This window comes from Coregonus clupeaformis, chromosome 18 (assembly GCF_020615455.1).
Source record: "Coregonus clupeaformis isolate EN_2021a chromosome 18, ASM2061545v1, whole genome shotgun sequence".
NCBI lineage: Eukaryota > Metazoa > Chordata > Actinopteri > Salmoniformes > Salmonidae > Coregonus > Coregonus clupeaformis.
In genome coordinates, this window is record NC_059209.1 from 53,555,361 (window position 1) to 53,575,643 (window position 20,283).

The following is a 20,283-nucleotide window of genomic DNA, read 5'->3' on the forward strand; positions in this document are numbered from 1 at the left end:
CGTTAGCATGTGGAAGTGGTGCCAAAGAAACTAAACAAAAGTCATACCTTGCCAATAGACTGCGTACAGGGTAAGGAAACCAATGTGTAATTTTGTAATTTGGGTGAAATATCCCTTTAAATGAATCAATCAATCAACATGATAGGGTACCATGGCATGGACTGACTCGCCATAATAACGTCATGTCTCCCCCGCTGTTTGTTGTGGTTGTCACACTCCGATACAGTAAGTGCTGACAGAGGAGAGGGAATGATGTGTTGGTTGTGCTCAATGTGTTGACACGTGTTGGGGCAGAGTGTTTTGTCTGCTGTGGTGGTTCAGCCTAGACAGACAAACGTTGACTTGTCATTAGAGGTTGGATTAAGGAGGGTAGGCCTGATTGAGTGAGCAGGACGGAGGAGGCTTGATGGAGTGAGCAGGATGGGGGAGGGGAGGCCTGTTAAAAAACGATATACACTGCTCAAAAAAATAAAGGGAACACTTAAACAACACAATGTAACTCCAAGTCAATCACACTTATGTGAAATCAAACTGTCCACTTAGGAAGCAACACTGATTGACAATACATTTCACATGTTGTTGTGCAAATGGAATAGACAACAGGTGGAAATTATAGGCAATTAGCAAGACACCCCCAATAAAGGACTGGTTTTGCAGGTGGTGACCACAGACCACTTCTCAGTTCCTATGCTTCCTGGCTGATGTTTTGGTCACTTTTGAATGCTGGCGGTGCTTTCACTCTAGTGGTAGCATGAGACAGAGTCTACAACCCACACAAGTGGCTCAGGTAGTGCAGCTCATCCAGGATGGCACATCAATGCGAGCTGTGGCAAGAAGGTTTGCTGTGTCTGTCAGCGTAGTGTCCAGAGCATGGAGGCGCTACCAGGAGACAGGCCAGTACATCAGGAGACGTGGAGGAGGCCGTAGGAGGGCAACAACCCAGCAGCAGGACTGCTACCTCCACCTTTGTGCAAGGACGAGCAGGAGGAGCACTGCCAGAGCCCTGCAAAATGACCTCCAGCAGGCCACAAATGTGCATGTGTCTGCTCAAACGGTCAGAAACAGACTCCATGAGGGTGGTATGAGGGCCCGATATCCACAGGTGGGGGATGTGCTTACAGCCCAACACCGTGCAGGACGTTTGGCATTTGCCAGAGAACACCAAGATTGGCAAATTCGCCACTGGCGCCCTGTGCTCTTCACAGATGAAAGCAGGTTCACACTGAGCACGTGACAGACGTGACAGAGTATGGAGACGCCGTGGAGAACGTTCTGCTGCCTGCAACATCCTCCAGCATGACCGGTTTGGCGGTGGGTCAGTCATGGTGTGGGGTGGCATTTCTTTGGGGGTCCGCACAGCCCTCCATGTGCTCGCCAGAGGTAGCCTGACTGCCATTAGGTACCGAGATGAGATCCTCAGACCCCTTGTGAGACCATATGCTGGTGTGGTTGGCCCTGGGTTCCTCCTAATGCAAGACAATGCTAGACCTCATGTGGCTGGAGTGTGTCAGCAGTTCCTGCAAGAGGAAGGCATTGATGCTATGGACCGCCCGTTCCCCAGACCTGAATCCAATTGAGCACATCTGGGACATCATGTCTCGCTCCGTCCACCAACGCCATGTTGCACCACAGACTGTCCAAGAGTTGGCGGATACTTTAGTCCAGGTCTGGGAGGAGATCCCTCAGGAGACCATCCGCCACCTCATCAGGAGCATGCCCAGACGTTGTAGGGAGATCATACAGGCACGTGGAGGCCACACACACTACTGAGCCTCATTTTGACTTGTTTTAAGGACATTACATCAAAGTTGGATCAGCCTGTAGTGTGGTTTTCCACTTTAATTTTGAGGGTGACTCCAAATCCAGACCTCCATGGGTTGATAAATTTGATTTCCATTGATAATTTTTGTGTGATTTTGTTGTCAGCACATTCAACTATGTAAAGAAAAAAGTATTTAATAAGATTATTTCATTCATTCAGATCTAGGATGTGTTATTTTAGTGTTCCCTTTATTTTTTTGAGCAGTGTATTATCATGAATGAAGTTGGACTTTGATGTGGCTTTAATAGTAACCTCTAACACCCTGTGTGTGTTGAACAAACACCCCCCCACACACACACATTTTACAAGGAACTCAGTTGTGAAACATCTTACTGTTACATTTTTATAGGGAACTTAACATTATTCTCAACTGACACTTCACTTGCTGCAAGGTTCAACATCTAAGTTGGCGGTTTCATTTCAGCTTTCAAGGGGTTTGTATGGTTACTGGGGTAACAAATGCAACAGATGAGTTCATATTGTAAATTTAAGAGTTATCTCTCTTCTCTCTCTTTTTCTGTCGGTCTGTCTCTTTCTCTCTCGCTCTCCCTCTGAGCACATGCATGACATCATTTATGTCTTACAGGATTTCACTCATCTTGACTGAAGACCCAGAATCACCTATAGGCCTACTGTTGAGTTCCTTGAGGACCAAACCCTTTTTCCCTGCCCCACATACTCCTAAACAGTTTACTCTTATGCCCCATATAGGTTTCTCTTAAACAGTTTACAGAAACCTAATGTGTTGCCAAAAGGCCTGTCTCTCCAACCCCCTTACACTGGTATGTTGGACAGTGAGTGTGGGAACTGGAACAATGGGCTCTTCTCTCTGGGTCAGTACCAGTCTATTAACACCACAGACCGAGAGGGTTTATCATCACCAAGTGTGTCAGTTAATTTATAGACACACTGACGTGTTATGTTATGTCAGTGACTGAATGTACAGGGATTTGACATATAGGTGGATCGTAAGTAGGCTAATTCCTTCCTTAGATTAAGATTAGTGACTGGATGCACAAACCAGCCAGTCATGTGAAATACTGTACAGTCAATATAAGCCCAAACCAGCTGATAGTGCTGTTTGATCTTGGATTTAGAGATTTTGTAACAGTTGTGGGACTCCTTAATGACCCTCCCACCTGTGCTTTTCACTGAAGGCTTGATGTAATTTTTGTGACTTGCACGTGCCTCTCCAGGTGTGTGTTTTTTTGTGCACCCTTAGTATATTGTGAAACTTAAACCAATGCCACAGTCCTACAATACCTAATCCTTCAATATCATGAAATGTCAGGAAGGAAGGAGGATTCCTGTGGATGCAGTCATGAATTTAAATAAAGCATGCAGCCAACATACAGAAAGGTGGACCGGTAGAGAGCAGAGTTTTTTCTTTCTTCTTGGGTGACATCTGAGGATTGGGTTTTGTCCTGTGGACCATAAGACCTGAAGTGAATCCCAACAAGCACCAGAGGGAGGTTATGAGTTAGCCTAGGTCTACTGCTGGTTTTCCCTTGACCATGCTGCTCCCTCGGTAGGTACAGGGTAAGCCAATATTGACTCACGTGGTGCTAGCGTAGGCGGCTGTTCAGTCCGGTAATGGCTCACATGCTCTAAGATCGCAGATCAACACGGGGCAATGTGAGGGACAGACCAATGTTCTGTTTGTTTATATCTGCTTGTATCCATGACGACAGCTTTTGTATTGAGAGAACCGTTAACTTGAAGCCAAGAAGTGAGCGGGCAATAGGTTCAAAGAGTCAGACTTTGGTCCTAGCATTTTGTTATCCATAAGCTCTTCAAAGCTGTGATGAACCTATGATGCTAAATTAACCTATGATGGTCTGGGATCGGTGTCTCTGCTAGTGTTTACCTGGCCTCACACTTAGCCTACATAGGCAGGGCGGGACCCTACACCCTTCCTAACAAATCATCCAAAGGAAACACTGGTCTGTGTTTCTATAAAAATAACTCTGTATTATTCTGTTGCGATATCAGTGTCTCTTCCCTATTGCTCCATATGAATGACTGGAGAGATGTTGCCATTTTGTTGTGAGATCAGTTTCTGTTCCAATCATCTCTGTATAAATGACTGAACAGATGTTGCCATCATAGAATTAGTAGAACGGGCATCCCCATTCAGGTCAATTATGCCATAATGGGTGGACTGGTGGCCATTATTATTGTCCCCATAGGAGCAAAGCAGGAAGTATTTTTTGTTCTGTTCTGAGATCAGTGTTTGTGCGTATCCCCAGGTGGATGGAGGCGTGTGTAGAGGAGGAGCTGCCCTCCACCACAGATCTGGAAGAGAGTCTGAGGAACGGAGTCTACCTTGGAAAACTGGCCAAGTTCTTCGCCCCGAAGATGGTGTCTGAGAAGAAGATCTACGACAGGGACCAGGCCCGCTACAAGGTGACCTTTTTCCTCATATTGGAAAGATCCGGTACCACGGGATACTCCTATCAAATTAATTGACACTTTTTCAGACTTAATTTAACTAGGCTGCTAGGATACTGAGTAAAACAGACCACAAATCTGGGCGGCAGTGGGCGCTATCTAATTCCTATTCTCATCCCCACACATCTTCTTTATCTAATTCCTCCCCTCCACACCCCATCTATATCTAGTGCCTCCCCTCTCCCCCACACCTCTCATCGATCTAGTCCGTCTCCCCCACACCTCCCCTCTATCTAGGTCCTCCCCACACCTCCTCTCCTCTCCCCCACACCCCCTCTCTGTCTAGTACCTCTCCCCCACACCCCACCTCTATCGAGACCTCTCCTCTCCCTCTCTCCCCCTCACCTCTCTATCTAGTTCCTCTCCTCTCCCCCGCACCCCACCTCTATCTAGTTCCTCTCCCCCATTCCCCACCTCTATCTAGTCCCTCTCCTCTCCCCCTCTCCTCTCTTCTCCCCCACGCCTCCTCCCCTCTCCCCTGCACCTCCATGGCGTCATAAAGGAAATGTCTAATCCCAGATCCAACGCAGACAACCTCACTTCCTGTCAACCATCTCCCAGGGGACAGAGAGATGGCACCCCCGCTCCCCCATGTTAAAAACAGCAGCTGTGCTGACACAACACACTCACTCATACACTCTCCTTCATCTTTCCATGTGCACATCTTTGCATGCGTGCGATTCCTACCAAAAACATGCTGTTGCTGATACACAACAGACTCAGTTGCTGGAATCTAATGTTTCTGATTTGTCTGTTTGTCTCCAGCGCACAGGACTTCACTTCAGACACACAGACAACACAGTGCAATGGCTACGGGCCATGGAGTCTGTAGGGCTGCCTAAGGTAAGACTAACACACACACACACACACACACACACACACTGCCCAAGTCCCTCCTACCAGAGGCATACAGTATCATATACTTGTAGTAACTGGTGATATCACAAGGCTGAGTTGCCTGTTTTATGGATTTTACTAAGTCAAATGACAGTGGACCAGGTAAATTTAAAGCATGCTGTTCTACTGCGTTCTTATGGATGCCTGAGACCAACCTAGAAGGGTGTGGCTGTGGTGGGTTTACTACTACTACTACTACTAACACTAATAGTGTTATTATTAATAATGCATATGTTATGTGTAGGGACAAAATGTGTTCCATCTGGAGCTGATATGGAGAATGCTAACACCTTATTGTCAATCCATGTGATGGTAACACTGGAATCGCTCAGAGATACCTGTTTGATGATGATCAGTCAAAGAATTCCTCTGTTTTGGGGGAAGCAGTACACTTACCAAAGGAGAATCTTTAGGAGTAGACAGACAACCAATGAATATGAGACATTGTTTATTCATTCGGTTATTATGGGCTCATCTTGTCATTATTGATGGATTCAAATGTTTGACTATTTGTTTTAATTCAAAATAATGATTAGGGCAGGGGAATAGGTTGCTTTACTGTTGTTCACCAGTACTTTTCCCTTTTGGGAAACACATGGACATCCACAGCATTCAGCCAGGTAGGTGTACGTACAGTGAGACTGGAAGCACACACTGCAAATACACAGACAGGCAAGAATTACATCACCTAAAGGTGTGTGACAGTGGCCAGGAGGATACAGAGGAATAGTGCAGACTGCTACAGGTTGAAACTGAAACTGACAGTCTGAAATATGTAGCATGCTCGCTGTGCATCTTGGCTGCTGCACTATGCAAGGTATCAGAAGATGTTAATGAAAGACTCATCACTAATGCCTCCTCTGGTTGCTACTTTCAGATATTCTATCCTGAAACGACAGATGTGTACAATCGCAAAAACATGCCCAAGGTGGTGTACTGCATACACGCATTAAGGTAAGAGGGGGAGCATTCCAACACAAGGTGGTTTTTTTCTGTTTGACACTTTATATTTTGTAGGAGACCTACGTTTTTAGCTCTTCTGATGTTTGAAGAGCCCTAAAAGCATATCAATGTCTAAATGGGACTTGAGGATCATTTTGAAAAAGTTAACAATGTGTGAACCAAGAGAAGTGAAGAAGAATGGAGGAAAATGCTAAAAGATAACCTGAAACTAGTATTGTCTGTTTCAGTTTATAGTTAAAACGTGCTATTTTCAAGATTCATGAAACAAAGGGGTGGCAATATGTAGTCATTTCCCAAGCTTGCCGTTGTTTTTGTGTGTTTGTATGGATATCGTTTGCGCATGCAATGCTAGATACACCCTCGGAACCGATAGGTGACTTCCTGTATGCATTGAGTCATTTCCTGCCAACAGACTGCTTCAATCTGTAGGCTGCCTCGAGCAATTTAGTGTCTCCTTTGACAATGTTCTCTTGAGTCTACAAGAGACCACAATGATGTCATTCTCACATAGTATCATCAGGCTCTAGAAGGAAAGCCAGATGTTATATTGGGAGCTGAGGGTGGTAGAAGGGCCTGTCTCTCACTCAGCTTTTTCAATTAATAGCCCTATCTCCATCTTTTGATGTGAAGCCTATTTTCTTATGTGTGGACAGTGTTGACTCTGACTCCTAACTTGCAGTGAGAAGTGAAATACCTGTATTATATGAAAGAGGAACTTGAATAGGTTTTTCTGAGATCATGTTCAGAGGGATTTTACTTCACAACCTCAAGCGTTAGGCTTTCTGCTCTATATGCATCACACATATTACATCCTATAACGTTGTTATGGCAGGTTCACACGTTATAGCCTATATAACGTTGTTATGACAGGTTCACACATTATAGCCTATATAACGTTGTTATGGCAGGTTCACACGTTATAGCCTATATAACGTTGTTATGGCAGGTTCACACGTTATAGCCTATATAACGTTGTTATGACAGGTTCACACGTTATAGCCTATATAACGTTGTTATGACAGGTTCACACGTTATAGCCTATATAACGTTGTTATGACAGGTTCACACGTTATAGCCTATATAACGTTGTTATGGCAGGTTCACACGTTATAGCCTATATAACGTTGTTATGGCAGGTTCACACGTTATAGCCTATATAACGTTGTTATGACAGGTTCACAAGTTATAGCCTATATAACGTTGTTATGGCAGGTTCACACGTTATAGCCTATATAACGTTGTTATGACAGGTTCACACGTTATAGCCTATATAACGTTGTTATGGCAGGTTCACACGTTATAGCCTATAAAACGTTGTTATGACAGGTTCACACATTATAGCCTATATAACGTTGTTATGACAGGTTCACACATTATAGCCTATATAACGTTGTTATGACAGGTTCACACATTATAGCCTATATAACGTTGTTATGACAGGTTCACACATTATAGCCTATATAACGTTGTTATGACAGGTTCACACGTTATAGCCTATATAACGTTGTTATGGCAGGTTCACACGTTATAGCCTATATAACGTTGTTATGACAGGTTCACACATTATAGCCTATATAACGTTGTTATGACAGGTTCACACATTATAGCCTATATAACGTTGTTATGACAGGTTCACACGTTATAGCCTATATAACGTTGTTATGACAGGTTCACACGTTATAGCCTATATAACGTTGTTATGACAGGTTCACACATTATAGCCTATATAACGTTGTTATGACAGGTTCACACGTTATAGCCTATATAACGTTGTTATGATAGGTTCACACATTATAGCCTATATAACGTTGTTATGACAGGTTCACACGTTATAGCCTATATAACGTTGTTATGACAGGTTCACACATTATAGCCTATATAACGTTGTTATGACAGGTTCACACATTATAGCCTATATAACGTTGTTATGACAGGTTCACACGTTATAGCCTATATAACGTTGTTATGACAGGTTCACACATTATAGCCTATATAATGTTGTTATGACAGGTTCACACGTTATAGCCTATATAACGTTGTTATGACAGGTTCACACATTATAGCCTATATAATGTTGTTATGACAGGTTCACACATTATAGCCTATACAGTGTCTTCAAAGTATTTACACCCCTTGACCTTTTCAACATTTTGTTGTTTTACAAAGGTGGGATTAAAATTGATTTAATTGTATTTTTGGTCAACGATTTACACTAAATACTCTAGTGGCAAAGAAAAATTCGAACATTTGATAAAAATATATGAAAAATAAAACACTATCTTGATTACTTAAGTATTCAACCCCCTCAGTCAATACATGTTAGACTGACCTTTGTCAGTGATTACAGCTGTGAGTCTTTCTGGGTAAGTTTCTAAGAGTTTTGCACACCTGGATTGTACAATATTTTGTCGATGTGGATAGGTGGTTGCTCCCTTTGCTGTTTCCTGAAGTCCACGATTAGCTCCTTTGTTTTGTTGACGTTGAGTGAGAGGTTATTTTTCTGGCACCACACTCCTTAGATTATTATTCTAAGAGGCATAACTATTAACTTTATTCATGGCTGAAAGTGTGTTAACGGTTGTAGAAAACCCCATCAGTCACACTCACACAGCCCTCTCTAACTCCTGCTCTTTTTTCAAAGGTCATGATTGATTCATGTCCTGATTATGCACTGTGCTATCATAAACATCCCACAGGTTTGACAGAGGGCCAAGGTCCAGCAACATACTGTAACGGCTCTCTGTCCAATGCTTTTGAACACTGAATAACTGATATAACTGCATAATGTAGTAGACACACCGCTGTTAACATCTTTAGAAAATAAACAGCCTTCCCAACCTTTTTCAGTTACTGTACCACCAAGTACATTTTGCTCTGCCCGGAGTTACCTGATGTGCATTTGACCAGTAAGCCTATGGTCTCATGAGTAATCTCAAGTATCCCCTGTGGATAGGCCAAGTACCCCCAGGGGTCGAAGTACTCCTGGTTGGTAAACACTGGCCTATAAGACAGGCCAGCCTATATTGAGGTTGCATCCCAAATGGCACCCTTTCCCTATTTAGTGCACTACTTTTGACCAGGGCCCATAGGACACAGTCAGTCTCCAGTCTCACCTCAAAGCTGCTGTCATAGCATGGTAGTGGTGGTGCTAGTAGAAGTAACAGCTCTGTAGTGACACTTTGTCATTGTGTGAAGTCAATGGTGTCACTATTAGTAGGTGGTTTTTTACTGACTGGTTTCATTGACTGTCATGTATACAGTACACGTACACTGTCATGTATACAGAGAGGAGTCGTTTGTAATGTATACAGTGCTTGACTTGGACTGAAATAGGTGCTGGTATCATTTTGGGTGTCGTTACTGTTTAGGTGCAGGAACTCCACAATACTTTTAGCCAATATTTTATGAAGTGCACAAACTCAAGCAGTAGAACATTTACGGTGCCGCTATTCAGTTCCGCTGAGCTCCTGCCCAAGTCAAGCACTGCTCGTATATCCATCTGAATGTGGCAGAAAATTGGAGTGAATACGTTAGCTAGTTGGCTTGTTTTTTCTCTTTGAGCTGTTTGGTCAGGGCCCATGAGGGCAGGCTTCCTTCCCTGCCTGTGTGCACACACACGTGCTCTTCCTTCCTGGCAGGCTGGTCTAACCCCCATTGGGAGCCAGGGCAGGGAATAAACTCTAGCTCTGAGGAGAAGTAGACACACTGGGCTAGTGGGCCTTTGTTGAGAATTCAGTACAGTGGAAAAATAGAAAGGCAACACAATAGAATGGAAACGACATAATAAACCTTTGGCCTTCCCTCTGTCTTAGCAGACTCTAAACCCCTCAGGAAGACACCCGTACCCCTGTAGCCCAATCTATCATTCATGCCCACTTATCAGGAACCTGCGGGCAGATGAAAGTTTAATGCAGTTTCCAGCCACCTGTTTGTTTCACTGAAACTGACTCAGTACAGTCAGTGCAGTTGGCGTGTCAGGATTCTGACTGCTGCTTTCTCTGAGCACACATTTCCCCCCTGTGGGGAAAAGGGTGCATTGCAGTTTATTGGGCCGACTCTCCTAGCTCAATCTGGAGCAGATGGATGTTTCAAGTTCCCCTTGGGACGCATCCTTCCTTCCTCACTTCAAGTCGTCTCTTATCAGACTGACATGCTTTCATAGGTGAAAGCAATATGGTGGATCCCTTGCTGACCCAAGGACAAGAGGAAGGAAAGATGCATTTCTAAAGTATTCAAGCTCGGGAAAAGTGTGGATAGATGCATATGTATAGATGCAGATGTTAGTAAATTATGTTTCCCCAGCCTCTGAGTTGTTGAATAAACATAGCCACATCTTATCCACCACTTTAGTACGCTTTCTTCCTAACCATTCAATCTAGGTTAAAGTTCTGAGAGCTTCATACCTTTCCATCCCTCGACCCCAGGGAGTTATTCTCCAGGATATTTGACGCAAAACCTGACTAGAAGTAGCTCTGTAACATAACCTTGTGTTTTATTCCAGCTTATACCTGTACAAACTGGGCATTGCACCACAGATCCAGGACCTGCTGGGGAAAGTGGCCTTCACAGGTAAGAAAGACCAGGCTACAGTAGCATTTTACCGTAGCGTTTTACCAGGATATACTAGTGTTTTACAAGGCTACAGTAGCATTTTACCGTAGCGTTTTACCAGGATATACTAGTGTTTTACAAGGCTACAGTAGCATTTTACCGTAGCGTTTTACCAGGATATACTAGTGTTTTACAAGGCTACAGTAGCATTTTACCGTAGCGTTTTACCAGGATATACTAGTGTTTTACAAGGCTACAGTAGCATTTGATCCACCAGCTCTTCTATTCCAGCATGATAATTAGAGATCTCATAAGAGTGATAGCTTGAGTTCACCCTGTACTTTAAATCAACACATAGTGTTCTTCTCTATCTGGCACCAGCCAGGTTTTGATTGAATGCTGGGTGCTTGAACCCATAGGAACAATTGCTGTAGGAACTTGCAAGTAAGCATTTCGTTGGACAGTGTATACCATGTGTATCCCGTACATACGACTAATACAACTTGAAACTAGTGTGTAGTGGTTCTACAGTATAATGAGCTTCCTGCTCCAGAATGAACACTAACATACATCGTTGTAGTGAAGGAGGAACTGCTGTAGTAATTACTACCTCTCTTTGAAACTTAAGGAAAACATGAAGACATGCTTGCGGAAGTGTGTGTGATTAGAGCCTCCCGGGGGGTGGTAATGACAGATAATTGGTGCTCTTGTTTGGCTTTGATTGAAACAGAATGTCATCACTCGCACCTAGCTGCGTGTTCAATTCGATAAGCACTGTGGAGATCAGTATGATATACTGTGGTTGATATGAGTGAAGTGGGAAGGACCAACCACATGTCTTATCTGGATGAATATCTGCAACATAACACTTACTCATAATAAACCACTTTAACCTTTATCGATTGCTATCACTGACTGAAGTAATTCACTTCAACGCCATAAAAAATTAAGTGCACATTTCACCGACGAGGATTAAAACAATACCGGGTGTATGTGTATACAGAGAAGGAGAGATACACTGAGTGTACAAAACATTAGGAACACCTTCCTAATATTGAGTTGCACCCCGTTTTGCCCTCAGAACAGTCTCAATTCGTCAGGGCATAGACTCTACGAGGTGTCGAAAGCTTTCCACAGGGATTCTGGCCCATGTTGACTCCAATGCTTCCCATAGTTGTCAAGTTGGCTGGATGTCCTTTGGGTGGTGAACCATTCTTGATACACACAGGAAACTGTTAAGCGTGAAAAACCCAGCAGCGTTGCTGTTCTTGACACTCAAACCTGTGCACCTGGCACCTACTACCATACCCCGTTCAAAGGCACTTAAATCTTTTGTCTTGCCCATTCCCCTCTGAATGGCACACATACACAATCCATGTCTCAATTATCTCTAGGCTTAAAAATCCTTCTTTAACCTGTCTCCTCCCCTTAATCTGTACTGATTGAAGTGGATTTAACAGGTGACATCAATAAGGGATCATAGCTTTCACCTGGTCAGTCTATGTCATGGAAAGGGCAGCTGTTCCTAATGTTTTGTACACTCAGTGTATGTTATATGAAAAGGTGGACAATATCAAAGCACTGTAGGCTAATATGACAGATGCATATGCCAGTCATGCAAGCATAAGTCATGTATTGACGACAATCCATACTGTGAATACCAGCTTGCTAAAACAACTTATTGTTTTGCAATTTTTCCAAAGCATCTATAAGTTGCCAGTGAATAAGCAGGTCCCTCTCCTAGGGGTGTCGAGGTTTCCTGCTGTGCCAGTGTGCTTGTAATGTGTTCCTGTCTGTCCCACAGAGGAGGAGATCAGTAACATGCGGAGTGAGCTGGAGAAGTACGGCATCCAGATGCCAACCTTCAGCAAGATAGGAGGCATCCTGGCCAACGAGCTCTCGGTGGACGAGGCAACCTGTGAGTAGTACAGTACACTGTTCCATCCACTGGATTAACTCTGTCTTCTATCCTTATCCTGGAGAGACCCATAGGGTGTCCAGGGTTTGGCTCCAGCCCAGCACTAAAACACCAGATTCAACTAATCCAGCCATTGATGATTAGCAGATTAGTTGAATCAGGTGTGTTAGTGCTGGGCTATAACAAAAGTCTGGCCTCTCATAGATAGACAGACAGACAGACAGACATGTTTACTGCTGAGTGGTACTCATTCTTGCTGGTGTCCCTCCCAAGTGCACGCTGCTGTGTTTGCCATCAATGAGGCGGTGGATAAGGGTGAGGCGGCTGTGACCATGGGGTCATTGAGGAACCCCAACGCTATGCTGAGGAACACTGGGGAAGAGCTGGCCCAGGACTACCAGGACACTCTGAGCCGGGCCAAGGCCAGCAAGGAGCTCCAGGCCTCAGGCAGGGTGAGGAACTCCCAGACCCTCCCTGATGTTGCTCTTTCCACTGAAATGGCATCCTATTCCCTTTTGTAGAGCACTGCTTTTGATCAGAGACCTATGGGTCCTGAGTCCGGGTAGAAGTTTCAAAACTGACCTTGGATCAGCAACTTGATCCTGTTCTGAACCTAAAGAGGTATTGAGAGTTAGTACATACTGTAGGAGTCTTGTCTGCAGTGAATACCACCTGAAACACTCAGCAGCCCTTGCCATGACATTCCAGTGGCTGCAGCATAAGCTGAACTCCCACTACAACACTAGTCTTCCCACACCAACTAGCATCTCTCCTCCCATACTCCTCACTAACTCTGTGTAAATATGACCCGCTGTGTTAAATTACAAATTATTTCAGCAAAGTCGTGATCTTAAATCTAAAGTTAATATGATGGCCAGATTGTCAACAATTTGAGCATGACAGTGTGTTTAGTTTCAATCACAGGTGGCCGGTGGCACCTTCATTGGGGAGGACGGGCTCATAGTAATGACTGGAATGGAATCCATGGAATTGTATCGAACACATCAAAGACATGGTTTCCATGTGTTTGATACCATTCACTCCATTCCAGTCATTATTATGAGCTGTTCTCCCCTCAGCAGCCTCCTGTGGTTTCAGTATGCACAAAATGTAAAAACCTTGAGAATGTATGTTTATAGTCCATCTAACACAATGCTTTTTCTCTTGTCTCCCTGCTCAGTGCTCGTCCATAGCCACAGAGGAGAGAGATGTTTATGAGGAGCTGCTGACCCAGCAGGAGATCCAGAGCTGCGTCGACCTTGTTAACAGTAACTACGGTCCCTGTCTTATTTTCTCAATAAGTTGTGTTCTGAACATCTAGGATAGGCCTTCAGGATGTGACTGGTAGATCTTCTACCTTTTCCACAGCCAGTTTGAAATCTCATGTCAAAAAAGGTTGGGCACCCCTTGTCTAAAGGTAGTGGCTGAGGGTTGATTTATTTGGGATGTGTCCCGTGTCTGTCTCCATCCAACCCCTGGTCCCTCCTGTCTGTCTCTCCAGCCCAGGGAGCGGTGCAGCAGGTGAACCAGGCCATCTCTGCCCAGGACGAGGCTGCTCTGCTAGTTGGGCTCAAGGTGCTGGCCCTGGGGCTGCTGGGGGTCCAGGAGGCCAACTCTCACTGGTACCTGGAGCACTTCACCTCCTACTGCCAAGTCAAGTCTCGGGTCAGTAAGGCCAGTGGTCAAATGGTGGAAGCACGTCTAGTAGAGTGGCGCAGTGGTCTAAGGCATTGCATCGCCGTGCTAGCTGTGCCACTAGAGATCCTGGTTCGAGTCCAGGCTCTGTCGCAGCCGGCCGCGACCGGGAGACCCATGGGCGGCGCACAATTGGTCCAGCGTCGTCCAAGGTAGGGGAGGGTTTGGCCGGCAGGGATGTGGGTTTGTTTCCCACGGGGGGCCAGTATGGGGAAAAAAACAAAAAAAAACATGTATGCATTCACTAACTGTAAGTCGCTCTGGATAAGAGCGTCTGCTAAATGACTAAAATGTAAATGTAAAATGTAGTAGGTTGGCTATGGCTGTGGGCTTACACTAGTTCATTTAGCAGACAAGATTTGCTTAGAATTCCATGGCATTATTTTATATTATTTTATAGTATGAAGAATACAATTGAACATAGCTGAATAAAAGAGAAAAGGATGTTTTCTCCAAACAGTTTCTGAGGGAGTGCGTACATGCGGCAATTCTGTGTTGAGCGGTTAACAAAAAACAGGTCCTCCTATATGCTTAATTTAGAGTTATTTATACAACTTTAGTTGTGATACAAACATTGGGCTATATGTTTTGATTTTTAATACATTCTAAGGCTGCATGATGCAACTCTAATGATGATTTGAAAAAAGTAGCATGAAAGGCATGAGCTCTGCTTTGTTTCTTGCGCAGGCTGCACACACTTCATCTATCATTCACAATTTGACAAGCACTTGATAATGGCTAGAATTTTCCGGTGACATCCCTCTTGTTTGGCCGTAATGCCCCCTAGAAAATCCATGCCTTTTGCGGCCAGTGGCCGCTGTGCCCTTGGCCTGAATATAATCATTATGATTCCCTTCTCCCGGCTGCGTGCTCCGAAGCACCTCTCACTCATATGGCTCTCTCAGATATCTCAATTCTTATTAGCCAATGCCCGTCACGTGATCGGTTCCTTCTCACAGGCATCTCAGCTCCGAAGTAGGCTACAAGTGAAGACCGACACATCGGGGACAGTTGTGGGATGCGATAGATCCCAAATTAATACAACCACTCGCATCAAAAAACCTTTTAAAAGCATTTACATTTTACATTTTTAATCATTTCGCAGACGCTCTTATCCAGAGCGACTTACAGTTAGTTAGCATTGAGGCTGATCAGAACGTTGAGCTTAAAATGTTGATAAACTATTCGGCTATTTCTTCACATTATAAGTGCAGCAATGCGCACACGGCAGTAGGCTATAAGCGCAAATGTTCTAAAATGCAATCAATTAGTGGGAAAATACCATTCTCATAAGGGACTGTAAATGCGATTATGCTTGTAATGCTTTATTATAAAGGTTAATTTTTATGGGGAAAATTATCTTCCCCAAACTTGAAACTCACGCCCCGCTTATGTATGCCAGTTAGACTCTACACCGGTTGTAAAGCAGATTAATGTGCTTAATTTTAAGAAGTTATTTGTCTACTTTCGTTGTGATACAACCCTTATCAAAACATATAGGCCTATGGACTAGGCTACATGAGGTGTAAAAAAAAAAAGTATTTTGAAAAAGTCGCAAAAAAATGCATGCGCTGTTACTGACCTTACTGCACACAAGCTGGGCATCATTCACAAGTGGTAGCCTATCACTTGGAATGATATATTAGTATTGTCACCCATCAGACTATTCTTGATTTAATCTTGTCTTTACATATATTATCTAGAATATGTGTGAAATTAGTTTTGATTTTGAATGGACTATAATCATGCACCTGTCTCGGAACAGGGGCGGGGAAAAAAATACATGTAATCTATGCACTTAAATAGTGAATGGAGGACGCTTTTCCCCATGGTTCATTTTCATACCAGTAAGGTAGGCTATACTCCTGTTGTAAAGCGAAGCAATGTGCTTAATATTAGGAAAGTTGAAAAATAAATATAGTAGGCCTAGCCTATAGAAAGCTGATGGGATCCTCCTCTTTTAAATAGTGGCCATCAAAACTCTGTTTTCTCACGCAATTGCATAGCCTATAGAAATGTTGCGCAACATGACCTCATGGGCTCTCATGAAGTGTTTGATTTGATTTTCGATTACATTTGCATTGATGTCAGAGTGATTAGAGGGACAATAGAGTGCTGAGTACCAGGCAGTTAGCAAGTTTGGTAGGCTACTAATGACCATCATCAGCCTCAGAGCTTGGAGAAGCCTAGTTATCGTGACTAAACGGACATGTGGAATTTGACTACATCATGGCTCGTGACCGCTGGTGTGGCTGTAATACGGTCACCGTAACAGCCCTAGTAGGGGAGATGAGGTATCTCATAAAATAAATGAGAATGCCTATACACTGTGTTTTTGCCTTTAAGAGCGTAAGATGGCGGTCTTAATTCATTGCTTCAAGTTGCATTAGTGTTACAGAACCCAGATTTTTTCTATTGAGTTGAACTTGTCACCCAAACACTTTCTCCGTGGACCTCAGGACACTGGAGGTGCAGTGATGCTGGAGAGGGAGGAGATTCAGAGGGTGGTCATATCCTGTAACGACTTTGCTGAGGCAGAGAAACTAAGTAAGCACCCCTCACCATCCATCACTCTCCTTTTGTAATATTCCCCAGTGTTTCTAGGTTCAGTGTTTGATATTTTTGCTACGCAGAACTGGAGGCCATTACAGCGATCAACTCGGCCATTCGTCATGGTGTAGCAGCAGAGACTATAGAGGAGCTGATGAACCCAGAGGCCCAGCTCCCCATAGTCTACCATACCGCTGCCAACCTCTACCAGACCGAACTGTTCAGCCTGCAGTTACAGGGGGCAAAGGTGACACACACACATTACACTTTCCTTATTTTAAGCTACAATATAATATTGTACAGTTGTGAGTGGGTGCTGGTTGTCAGACCAAAGTAGTGCAAGTTTCCCCTAGCTAGGTTGGCCAGTGGGCAGACAGTTGTGTGTGTCTGGTTGTATGTCCAGTATATGATCACTAATCTCTGTCTGGTTGTATCTAACAGGCAGGCCTGGGGCATGAGGAGCTGTCTGTTGCGGTGGAGATGCTGTCTGCGGTGGCCGTGCTTAACGAGGTCCTGGACACCAAGGACCCCCAGGCTGTCACTGAGCAGCTGACTGACTCCCCTCTGGGCTTCAGCAACATGGACCATGACAACCTGCACAGGTAGCTAACACCACAACCTGCACAGGTAGCTAACACCACAACTATCTGTCATATCACAGGTAACCCCACAACCATCTACCCTTTTGTCCCTCTAGTGGAAACTCTCTCCACAGCTCACCACAGTTGCACACAGATAACACCTAGAACTGTCTTTCTGCCTGATGTGTAACCTCCCCTGGCCTTCCCCCTCTCTCTTCTCCCTTTCTCCTCTCCCCCTTTCCCCTCCCCCCTCTCGCTCTCTCCTCTTCCCTCTCTTCCTCTTTTCCCTTCTTCCTCTCTCCCCCTGTCTCTCAGGTACGCAGACACTCTGATCAGCCTCAGAGCCGACAGTCTGTCCCGCTGGCTGGAGTTCCTCACCTGGAATGATGTTCAGAAGACTATCGACACGGTCAACCTGCAGGTGCACGAGGAACACGAGCGTAGGTCACAACCTCTAACTGTTTCAACACTGGGTGCATCCCAAATCCAAACCTATTCCCTATTTAGTGCACTATTTTGACCAGGGCCCATAGGGGATAGGGTGCCAAGTCCAACCATTTCTCTAAGGCGGGTAGAATAGTCTGCAGTCTCGAATAAATAAATCCACACACTCTAAATCTGAAATGTACATGATGAAGTAGTACTGAGTTCAGTGGCATTAGTATTGTTCACCTGCTGCTCCCCTGACTGTCGGTGTCACTATATGTGCTGTCTGTCTCATCCCCCCTCTAGGTATTATTGCTATATCTGAGATCAACGAGGCACTGAGCTCTGGTGACCCTAACCAGACCCTCTCTGCCCTGCTCCTGCCCACGGCCAAACTGCAGGGAGTCAACCCAGCCACAGCCAAACACTACCACGACGTCCTGCAGAATACCAAGCTACTCATCTGCAAGGTATTGTATTGCCAGCCATTATGAGAGCATATATACACTGAGTGTACAAAACATGGATTGTGTATGTGTGCCACTCAGAGGGTGAATGGGCAAGACAAAATATTTAAGTGCCTTTGAATGGGGTATGATAGTAGGTGCCAGGCTCACCGGTTTATGTGTCAAGAACTGCAATGCTGCTGGGTTTTTCAAGCTCAACAGTTTTCCATGTATCAAGAATGGTCCATCACCCAAAGGACATCCAACCAACTTGACACAACTGTGGAAAGCATTGGAGTCAACATGGGCCAGCATTCCTGTGGAACACTTTCGACACCTTGTAGAATCCATGCCCTGACGAACTGAGGCTGTTCTGATGGCAAAAGAGGGTGCAACTCAATATTAGGAAGGTGTTCCTAATGTTTTGTACACTCAGTGTATATTCCCTCAAGAGCAGAGAAGCCTTCATCTTCATACATTTCATGGACAGAGTGCTACTCAGAGGCTTGGGATCACAGCTGTTGATCAGATCTTACAGATCTAGGTAGCCCTATTCGCTATATAGTGTATTACTTTTGACCAGCGCCCAGTGCGCTGGTCAAAAGTAGTGCACTATATAGGGAATATGGTGCCATTTGGGACGCACACTAGATCTGTAACCTAGACTTAATAAGCGGGAGGGAGAGTGCCTGGGACATGAATGAGAAGGTCAGTGATTAATGGGAGCATGCTGAAACAGGTCTGTCTGGAGCACAGGTATGAACCTGCCCTCACCTTTATCTAAACCCTGCTCCTTCTATGTGAAGTCTACATCTATCAATGTGGAAAATGTTTAATACTCAGTAAAATGGGAATTAACTAACAAATGAATGTATGGGAATAGGCCTACATGAATACACTTCATTTGTATTGGAAGGGTGTTATTTACAAGTTGGCATTGTGAACAAGACATAACAGTACATGAAGGTAATCATGTCCTTTTTGGCTCCAACACTGTCTGGTTTCTGAACATCCTCTGGGAGAATTGTTTTTGTCATCACTGTTGACGTCAGCTGGCTTTTCAGGACATCCTTGCTGATAAAGTACACACATTAAACCATCAATACTAGAATGGACATGAACCTTCTATGAAGGTATAAATGGTCAGCCATTTTGGTAAGCCATCGGTCAGCCAGTGCTGTGATAAGATATTGTGTATGATTTTCAAGATTATCTGCACAGTATGTTTGTTAGCTAGCTAGCCAGACATTTTAAGTGTAATGATTCTTTGCCAACATTCCATACAAACAATGCAGTCAATCCACAGCCATACACTGGCTGAAATCAGTTGATGATAGGACTTAGACAAGTTGTTAATGCAACAAGTACTGTATCATATTATAACACTTTCCAAGAAAGAAAAAAACTGTTTACATAGATTTTAGAGGCTATTTATACAGAAAATAGGTATAAAACCTGTGGAAACTGTTTATGATTATATGAAAATATTTTAGATTGACAATTCTATTGCACAATTTCTGATAACATGTGCCTGACTTTTTCCCCCCTGTATAAGTAAAAGCAGAAAATGTGTAACCTATGCCTGTACTGTACAGAATGGGTGGCAAGAAATAAGTTATTCCCAAATATTTCAAAAACTAAAAGCATTGTATTTGGGACAAATCATTCACTAAACCCTAAACCTCAACTTTGTCTCCTGAGTGGCGCAGTGGTCTAAGGCACTGCATCGCAGTGCTAACTGTGCCACTAGAGATCCTGGTTCGAATCCAGGCTCTGTCGCAGCCGGCCGCGACCGGGAGACTCATGGGCGGCGCACAATTGGCCCAGCGTCGTCCAGGTTAGGGGAGGGAATGGCCGGCAGGGATGTAGCTCAGTTGATAGAGCATGGCGTTTGCAACGCCAGGGTTGTGGGTTCGAGTCCCATGGGGGGCCAGTATAAAAAAAAAAATGAAAAAATTGTATTCACTAACTGTAAGTCGCTCT

The 20,283-nt window shown here is 44.2% G+C and overlaps 1 protein-coding gene across 2 annotated transcripts in view; it reads left to right on the plus strand.

Moving 5' to 3' along the window:
• The window catches only part of LOC121573401 (ras GTPase-activating-like protein IQGAP1), an 81,852-nt gene that overhangs the window by 26,352 nt on the left and 35,217 nt on the right, over positions 1–20,283 (plus strand). For both annotated transcript variants that reach the window (XM_041885347.2, XM_041885356.2), the window contains 13 exons: positions 4,072–4,228; positions 5,039–5,116; positions 6,048–6,124; positions 10,635–10,702; positions 12,489–12,602; positions 12,876–13,054; positions 13,783–13,870; positions 14,104–14,267; positions 16,757–16,844; positions 16,931–17,094; positions 17,289–17,449; positions 17,744–17,868; positions 18,161–18,324. In XM_041885347.2, coding sequence (XP_041741281.2) covers positions 4,072–4,228; positions 5,039–5,116; positions 6,048–6,124; positions 10,635–10,702; positions 12,489–12,602; positions 12,876–13,054; positions 13,783–13,870; positions 14,104–14,267; positions 16,757–16,844; positions 16,931–17,094; positions 17,289–17,449; positions 17,744–17,868; positions 18,161–18,324 — 1,627 coding nt within the window. The remainder of the gene's footprint in view (positions 1–4,071; positions 4,229–5,038; positions 5,117–6,047; positions 6,125–10,634; positions 10,703–12,488; positions 12,603–12,875; positions 13,055–13,782; positions 13,871–14,103; positions 14,268–16,756; positions 16,845–16,930; positions 17,095–17,288; positions 17,450–17,743; positions 17,869–18,160; positions 18,325–20,283) is intronic.